At 41.7% G+C, this 9,294-nt stretch overlaps 1 protein-coding gene across 1 annotated transcript; it reads left to right on the top strand.

Annotated features, from left to right (window-relative positions):
* The first annotated feature begins 8,130 nt into the window (after positions 1-8,130).
* On the top strand, positions 8,131-9,084 carry LOC105468664 (olfactory receptor family 52 subfamily M member 1). Its single transcript, XM_011718858.2, has one exon. It carries the CDS (start codon positions 8,131-8,133, stop codon positions 9,082-9,084), a length of 954 nt encoding a protein of 317 aa, XP_011717160.1.
* The last annotated feature ends 210 nt before the right edge of the window (positions 9,085-9,294 follow it).

Raw genomic sequence — 9,294 nt, 5'->3', positions numbered from 1 at the left:
CTACTCATCTGACAAAGGGCTAATATCTAGAATCTACAAAGAACTTAAACAAATTTACAAGAAAAAAATCAAACAACCCCATCAAAAAGTGGGCGAAGGATATGAACAGACACATCTCAAAAGAAGACATTTCTGCAGCCAACAGACACATGAAAAAATGCTCATCATCACTGTCCATCAGAGAAATGCAAATCAAAACCACACTGAGATACCATCTCATACCAATTACAATGGCGATCATTAAAAAGTCAGGAAACAACAGATGTTGGAGAGGATGTGGAGAAACAGGAATGCTTTTACACTGTTGGTGGGACTGTAAACTGGTTCAACCATTGTGAAAGACAGTGTGACAATTCCTCAAGGATCTAGAACTAGAAATATCATTTGACCCACAGATTCCATTATTGGGTATAACCCAAAGGATTATAAATCATGCTACTATAAAGACACATGCATACATATGCTTATTGCAGCACTATTCACAATAGCAAAGACTTGGAACGAACCCAAGTGTCCCTCAATGATAGACTGGATTAAGAAAATGTGGCACATATACACGATGGAATACTATGCAGCCATAAAAAAGGATGAGTTCATGTCCTTTGTAGCAACATGGATGAAGCTGGAAACCATCATTCTGAGCAAACTATTGCAAGGACAGAAAACCAAATACCGCATGTTCTCACTCACAGGTGGGAGATGAACAATGAGAACACTTGGACACAGGGCAGGAAACATCACATACCAGGGCCTGTTGTGGGGTGTGGGGAGTGGGGAGGGATAGCATTATACCTAATGTAAATGATGAGTTAACAGGTGCAGCAAACCAACATGGCACATGTATACATATGTAACAAACCTGCATGTTGTGCACATGTACCCTAGAACTTAAAGTACAATTAAAAAAAAATGAAAGTGGGACTGAGGAGGTTCAGAAGTCAGACAGTTATGGAGTTGAACGGCTTGTCTACAGAGTCAAAGTCTCTTCCATGGATACCAGAAACTGGGATGACGTAGAAAGCTTATCCAGGTAGAAAAATCCTCAATGATGTTTCTCCATAAGTTTCAACATGTCTTTAAGTAAAGAGGAACAATAAAAGGGTGTCATTTGCAGCTTATGCTGTATGTTCATGAGCTTTTGACAAAAGATGGAAGAACAGAACTCTGGAAACAGTAATAAGTAACCCCAAACTTGTCTGTTTTGTATTGAGGTGCATGTGATAAAGTAATTGGCCACCATTGAGGGATAAGGGTAAGTACTGTCCTTGATTAAAAAGTTCTCCCTTCCCCCATTGTTGTAGGTTTGGAATGTTTGACATTTTTGAAGTATTTATGGAAGAGTTCCAGAAAGTTGAGAACACAGTACACTCAATGTAAGGAAGATGTAGAATTTGAACCTAGGGCACACCAACCCAAAACTTTTGCTTTTAACCACTGTGGAAATCTTAGGCAAATTGCTTTGTCTGTACTTCATGTCTCTGATTTGAAAAGTGGAGATTAAAGAAGTTCACATCTCATTAAAAAATTAGCTGGGTGTGGTGGCATGTTCCTGTGGTCCCAGCTGCTTGGGAGGATCAACTTCAGCCCAGGAGGTTGGGGCTGTGGTGGACCGTGTTCGTGCCGTTGCACGCCAGTCTGGGCAACAAGGCGAGGCCCCATTTCAAAAAAAGTTATTCTCTCATAGGGTTGTTCCTGGCAAAAGGTAAACTCAGAAAAGAAATTAGACAACATTACATAAAGAGGACACTTGTATACACGTTTATAGCAGCACGACTCACAATTGCAAAAATATGGGACCAGCCTAGATGTCCATCAGACAACAAGTGGATAGAATACAACAAGTGGATGGAATACAACTCAGCTATAAAAAGCAGTGAAATAATGGCATTTGCAGCAACCTGGATAAAATTGGAGACCCTTATTCTCAGTGAAAGTAACTCAGGAATGGAAAACCAAATATTGTATGTCCTCACTTATAAGTGGGAGCTAAGCCATGAGGATGCAAAGGCATAAGGATGATATAATGGACTTTGGGTACTCCATGGGGAAGGATGGGAGAGGGTGAGGAATGAAAGGCTACACACTGGGTACAGCATATACTGCTTGGGTGACAGGTGCACCAAGTCTCAGAAATCACCACTAACCCTTGTAACTAAAACCCACCTGTTTTCCAAAAACTACTGAAATAAAAGAAATGAGACTTAGGAATGGAGGTCAAGGGTGAAATAAGGAAGTCTAAAGATTTAGACATAACTTGGTCAAAGACAAATCTTGTAAGTGTCAGAACTGGCACTGGGGCTGTTGTCTATACTCAACCATGGCGGTATACCACTTCTGTCATGGACAAGAATAAGCTCAGGTTTGATCTCAGAGCCCGAATCCTGGATGTACCCCTTGTGAAGTTAGGAAGGTAGCTTTAAGAAAAATGCTTTCCCTGTTATAGCATCAGTATTCCCATTTGAGGGAAATTCTCAGGCTTCAGAGATGTATATAAGTCCCTCAGTTGGTATTTACCTCCATGTACTCCAATTAAGTATCTGGGCTAACAAGTTTAGAATTTTATTCTACAATTGAACATGAAAAATGCTTATTTCAGAGAAATTATAACACTGAACTGATAAAGTTATAAACTAAGAGTTCAACATTCAATATTCAATTTGTTGTTGTTGGTATTGTGTTGTTCTGACTTTTCATCTTTGATTGACCTAGCTATAAAATAGGATTGAATGGGAAAATCTGAGTAGTTGCATTCAAATGAAGATTTAAGATATTTAATGACATCAAGCTTGATGTTTTCCTTTGTGTTGCGGAGCCCCATCAGCCAGTGGCATAATCTCATTTTGGGGCCAGGTCGCCCTCTCCTGGACAGTGTTAGAATGGGGACAGTGTTAGAATGTCAATGTTTGCTTCTGGTTCAGATCTGTTTCCAAGGCTGAATACGCATCTCTGTTTACCTTAAGATATTTTCCTACAGTGAAAGGTAACACTTTTTCCTGCACATCTGATGCATATCTCCCCTAAGTTGGAAGAATGAGATTTTGAAAGTTAGTACATCAAATTAAGGGATGAGGCCTTACTGCAACCTTAAGGATAATTCAACAAGTACATTGGTTTATTGGATACTTTTAGTTTTCAAATGTTGTACAGGCATCCAGATACAGAATAGACTGGGATACTAAGTTTATCAAAGCAGAGTTTATCCGCTGATGGTGGTGAATGCTGGATATGAATTTCAAAATCTGGATATGAATCTGTATAGACTGATAGTCCTATTTTTACTTGGCTAAGGGTACAGCATAAATGCAGGATAGAAGGATCCTGTATATTTTGGCCACTACCAGCAATTTCACACAGAATGTAAAATGTAAGTTTGAGAAACAGGTTGCAAGCTTCTGGAAGTTCCCAGCTTATCCTGAGTTTCTATAGAGGTAGAATCCTCTGAAAGGGGAGTGGAAGTGAAAATGAGATCCTTCCCATAATTATTCTACTGCATTAGCCCCTTCCTTGACTATATTAGCTCCTGGCCTGAAAGAGAAGGTCAGGTTGTATCTCGCAGGCTTAGACCTAGCCCTTCCTGAAGACACAGGGACCACAGTAATGGTGATAATGCTGTTTAAGCATTTGTCATGTTTGTCTTACTAGGCCCTTCATATACAGTATCCAAGATATAACTACTACCCAAAGAGATTATTCAATTTATGCTTGAAGAACTGGAAATGATGTAACTTGCTTGAGGTCACATAGTGAGTATGTAACTGGGCTGGCTTTGCAAACTCAAGCCTTTGAAGCTTCAGAGGCCATGCCTTGTTACACATCCTGAAGTGTGACACTCCAACCCATGAACATCCCATTGGAATGCTTGAAGGAAAAAACTGATTCTTCAGTTTTTCACTTTGAGAAAAGGGATGTTAGAATGTTAGAGATGGTTTCATTCAAAAAGATGTAAAGAAGATCTACCATTCCGCCCACAAGGTAGAGTCCTTTCCACAATATAAACCAGAGTGGGGGAAAAATCTCTTCAGTATCTAATTTTGAAGAGTTGCTATTCAGTTGTCTTAAATAATTTAGGATCCTACCATCACCCCCTAATACTGTAAAGAGATTAGACTTTAGATAGCGAGGGGATTGGAGTTCAGGCTGAGCTCCAGGAAACTCATCCCCACCCCGGGAAGGTCTTTGATTTCTACTTGGTGTCTGTAGAATAGCTGCAGATACCAGGAAGGCCAGATGCAAGAAACAAGAGGGCTTGGATAGACTCAAGGGATTATGACTCAGTTAATGGGTCTGTTCCTTCTCTCTGGACCAACCCTGGCATGCCTGGAACAGCTGTACTTTAAGTTTAGATTCTGTGCTCATCCTTCTGGGACAAAGCCTGCTATTAACTTTCTATATTGAGGAAAGTGGGGAGGGCTGAGATCCCAGATGGAATTCCCTAGACACCTGAGCAGAATACTTTTAAGTGTAAGGTCTCTGAGGCATTTGTAGAGCCCCAGGCTCTTACTGACATGACCCAGCCCAGGTAAGAACATCTTATAAAGAATGATATAGAAAAAGAATAGGGGTCATAGGGGGGAGTTCCCAGCTTATAAGGATGAATAGACCTTGGGTAGTCAACTTAGCTCATACTCCTATAAGTCTAAGGCAAGACTCAGGAAAGGGATTCCCTTGGAAGGGGATTTCAAATGGGTAGAGTTTCCACAGAGCCACAAACAAGGAGTCTGATGAAGCCTCTAGTTCACTAATGCCAATACAAGACCCTTTAATATATCACCATGTTCTTTAGATGCAATATTTTATTCTTATTCAACAGAGCCAAGTACTGTGCTAGCACATGACTTCTAGTAAAATACAGGTAAGATCACCACTCTTTTAGAACTTACTCTGTTTGGGGAAAGATACATCAGAAGACAATTCAGAACTATTCAGGCAGTACAGAAATAGGGTGCTGAACCAAGAAATCAAGGCAAGGCTCACTAAAGTTGATATCTAAGCTATAGCAAGGTGAACATGTAAGGATTCACTAGGCAAGGGAGGAAGGAAGAATGTCATTTCAATATCAGGAAAGAACATGTATTATTCTCAGAAGCAAAAGGACACATTGCAGTTGGGAAACAAAAATGCAGTCTCATTGGAAGGTAGTAAGCAGGGTGAGGAATGGTAAAAGCCATGGCAGGTTATGGTGAATGTGTTTGGATGGATCACTCAGACGAGAGGTTGCTTTGCAGAATCCTTATGCTCATACCATCCCTGTACAGAAGCTGCAGTAGACTACTGTATTTAAGGTATGAGAACTGCTCCTGACAAATGAGGTGTGAATTAAAGAGTTACTCTCAGTGTTAGGATCTTAGGGGAAAAGACAGGGGTCAAAAACTTATTCCAAGAGTTGATCCTTCCCATGTAGCAGCTGAAATGCATCTCTCTAGTCAAGGATATGCTCTTCAGTTTCATGACATGTTCCCAGAAATGAATAGGCAGAGATGAAATTGAGGTATCCATCAGGGAACAGCCCTGTATGTTGTCAGGTATGAGGAAGGAAAGTGAGAGAAGATAAACTCCACCTTCTCTAGAGTTTCAGGTCAGGTCCAGAGGACATCTGATGTGGCTGGAACAAGGTCTGTGATACCAGAAGCTTATTGGATTTCATGAAAAGTCACTTCCTCTTGTGTCCACAATTCACCAAGAAATTCAAATCACAGATGAGACCAATTCACACTTGGTCTCATCTGTGATTTGTGCCTGTAAGTTCCTCCTACAACATGATCTCTGCACAAATCTAGAAGGGAGTCATTTCCCAGGGAAGAAGTGAAGGGATTCAAATTGCATTAGAAGGAAAGATGGACCCTGAAACAGCTTTCTCACTAATATAGGAGGAGTAATAGCTGTACTTAGGAATCATGGCAACAGAAAAATCCACGTGGTTGAGTCCTGCTAATTTTTCTATTCAAGAACTCTACATTTCTGGAGTAGAACAAAACTTTTCCACATTATAGCTTTTTTAGTAGGACATATTCAAGCTATAAAAGCCATTTGATTAGACATAGAAGTAAAATAGAAAAGTCCCCCTTTATTGTAAATCTAAATATCAGGGAAAAGATTATCTAGCCCCTGATTGCCATGAGTTTATAGCTCTTTTGCCTTTAGGATTAGTTCTGTGACTCGTCAAGTTTCAGATTCTTGTCCTACTGAGGAAGCAGTCTTGTCAAGAGATAATACTGGGTAAAAATTATATACTGCTGGATCTGGTCTGATATATTCATGAAATAACAAGTGGCATAGTCAAAGGGGCAGTTGAAGGGACTATCTGCAGAGGCATGAGAAGAGTTAAGGAACTTGACAAGGGATGGGGGTCACGGGGACTAACAGTAAGCAGCACTACTTAGCCCAGAACTGACTGGGTAAAGCAGGGCATGGTTGCCAGAACACAGGAAGGATCACTTCAGGAGCTGGGGCCTTTGGTAGAAGACCAAGACACTGCCAAACACAGCTGGCAGGAAGGGAACTAGAGAGTAGGTTTTACCCTGGTATCTCCTGTTAGTGCCTCACATTGATTGAGCCCACCTGGAAAATAGAGGACAAGGTAGTCTGGGTGATACAGCCCATGAGTAAAATACAGCATCTGGGACATAGAACAGGGATCTGTGCAAATGAACAACAATTCACATTCACAGGCCAGTTCCTGTGTACTCCTTGCCTTCCCAGGCCCAATGACTCAGCCTTTTTATCTTCCCTATTTGCAGTTATTGCCAACACTATGTCCACTTGTCATAATCTTTGAGAACCTTAAGATGAACCCAGTTTATGGAGAGGTTTTATGGGATAACATCAGACTTACAGCAGTCATCCCCCCAAGCACCACAGCTTCCTGGAGACAGACATTCCAGAGTCTTTTGAAGTTTGAACATTTTTGGCTTTGCATGTTAGTCTCAACAGAATAAAGAGCTAATGCTTAGTGTTACTGTCAGACCCTGCATTTTCATTTAGTTATGACAACTTCTCTAGGTCACGGCTTTAAGTTTGTTGCAAAGTGTGGTTAGTTGTATTTCACTAGTGGGATAAAGCAGTTCGCCTAAGCTCTCACTGCCAAGATCTGAAGACAGATCTAGAAACGTCCTAAGCCCAGATTACTGACTATTCTGTAGTCAACCTAACTAGGCTCAGGATGTGGAGTATGAAACTTCTTATGTGCTCCTCACTTTCTTTCACATTCCTGATATATAAGGAACACATTCTGGTATGATCTTTTAGACAAAGATTAAAAAAAAAAAAAACCCAGAGACAACACAAATTGTTTTCATGTATTTTCTTTAAATTGACATCTTTTTAGTGAGTTGCTCTGGACTCCAAGTAAGGGTGTCTCATGGCCAAACATTTGTCTTAGGCTTCATGCCATTCTGCACTGAATGTCTTTTTCCTCCCTGCTGGTAACCCTGTTTCTGGAGCCTTATCTTCATATTCAGCCTTCATGAAGGGAGGAGACCCTTGCCAGTCTTTGCCTTTGGGCATCAAATACGCATAAACTGAGTTTTGGTCCGCTTTCATCTTTCAGAAATCACTTTGTTTCCACCCTCTGGAAGGTCTCATTTTTACCATACCAAGTCTCTGCCTTGTGACTTTGGCCTGCAAATTAGACATTTCAGCTCATCCAGTAGTCAATTCTGATCCCTGGCTTAAGCTTTGGTTTACCATAGAGCCTAGATAGTCCCAGGTATCTGACCCTCTGACATTTCAGTGCATCTCCTTTTCTTTCAAGGAGCTGTATACTCTAAAGCCTTCCAATATGATCTCAAGCACCGCCTCACAGCCTACCTTCAGTGGTAAAGGACCAAATAGTTATTTGCTTTAGGTCATTTCATTCACTGATGCAAGAATATCACTCCTTGAAGGTCATACTGCAAAAAGACATATTTCATTCCAAATGAGCGTTTGGCTTGTGCTTCATAAGATGTTGCGAACATTTTAGTATAATGTGACACTGACATTCTAGAATTTCTTCTAAGGATGACTTATTATCTAACATCTAGTCAGTGACCCTATTACAGGACCTTAGAGTAAAGTATTGTCTTTTATTTCTAGGAAAAACATCCTGCTACATTTAGTGGTACAAGTGAGAAGATTCTCATATAAATAACTATGCTCACTTTTCATAATGTCTGCTCAGTACCCAGCTCCTTCCAGCTCACTGGCATCCCAGGACTGGAGTCCCTGCACATCTGGCTCTCCATTCCCTTTGGCTCCATGTACCTGGTGGCTGTGGTGGGGAATGTGACCATCCTGGCTGTGGTAAGGGTAGAGCGCAGCCTGCACCAGCCCATGTACTTTTTCCTGTGCATGTTAGCTGCCGTTGACCTGGTTCTGTCTACTTCCACTATGCCCAAACTTCTGGGAATCTTCTGGTTTGGTGCTGGTGACATTGGCCTGGATGCCTGCTTGGGCCAAATGTTCCTTATCCACTGCTTTGCCACTGTTGAGTCAGGCATCTTCCTTGCCATGGCTTTTGATCGCTACGTGGCCATCTGCAACCCGCTACGTCATCGCATGGTGCTCACTCATACAGTGGTGGGTCGTTTGGGCCTTGCTTCCCTCCTCCGGGGCATTCTCTACATTGGACCTCTGCCTCTGATGATCCGCCTGCGGCTGCCCCTTTATAAAGCTCATGTTATCTCCCACTCCTACTGTGAGCACATGGCTGTAGTTGCCCTGACATGTGGCGACAACAGGGTCAATAATGTCTATGGGCTGAGCATTGGCTTTCTGGTGTTGATCCTGGACTCAGTGGCTATTGCTGCATCCTATGTGATTATTTTCAGGGCTGTGATGGGGCTAGCCAGTCCCGAGGCCAGGCTTAAAACCCTGGGGACATGCGCTTCTCACATCTGTGCCATCCTGATCTTTTATGTTCCCATTGCTGTTTCTTCCCTGATTCACCGATTTGGTCACTGTGTGCCTCTTCCAGTCCACACTCTACTGGCCAACTTCTATCTCCTCATTCCTCCAATCCTCAATCCCATTGTCTATGCTGTTCGCACCAAGCAGATCCGAGAGAGGCTTCTCCAAATCCCGAGGATAAAAACGAAGATTAGATGATTACTATTTTCTTCTCTCTCAAATAAGCTCAGGGGGAAGGTGTTTAAATATGGTAGACTGCTTCCCGTTGGGAACTTTACAAGCAGTTTGAGATATTAGGCACTGTGGTCTCCAACTTTTGTAGTTCCAAAGGAATTCTAAGAAAGTATACAACTCTCAGTCCTAAAGGTGGAAAATATAAAACTTATGACTAAAGGATATTTGAGCTGC

Source organism: Macaca nemestrina, chromosome 12, assembly GCF_043159975.1.
Source record: "Macaca nemestrina isolate mMacNem1 chromosome 12, mMacNem.hap1, whole genome shotgun sequence".
NCBI lineage: Eukaryota > Metazoa > Chordata > Mammalia > Primates > Cercopithecidae > Macaca > Macaca nemestrina.
The sequence above is the reverse complement of the archived record's forward strand: the minus strand, read 5'-3'. Positions and strand labels throughout refer to the sequence as shown.

Excerpts from the sequence above, each read along its gene's own strand:
- LOC105468664 (XM_011718858.2), top strand. The coding sequence starts at position 8,131 with ATGCTCACTTTTCATAATGTCTGCTCAGTACCCAGCTCCTTCCAGCTC.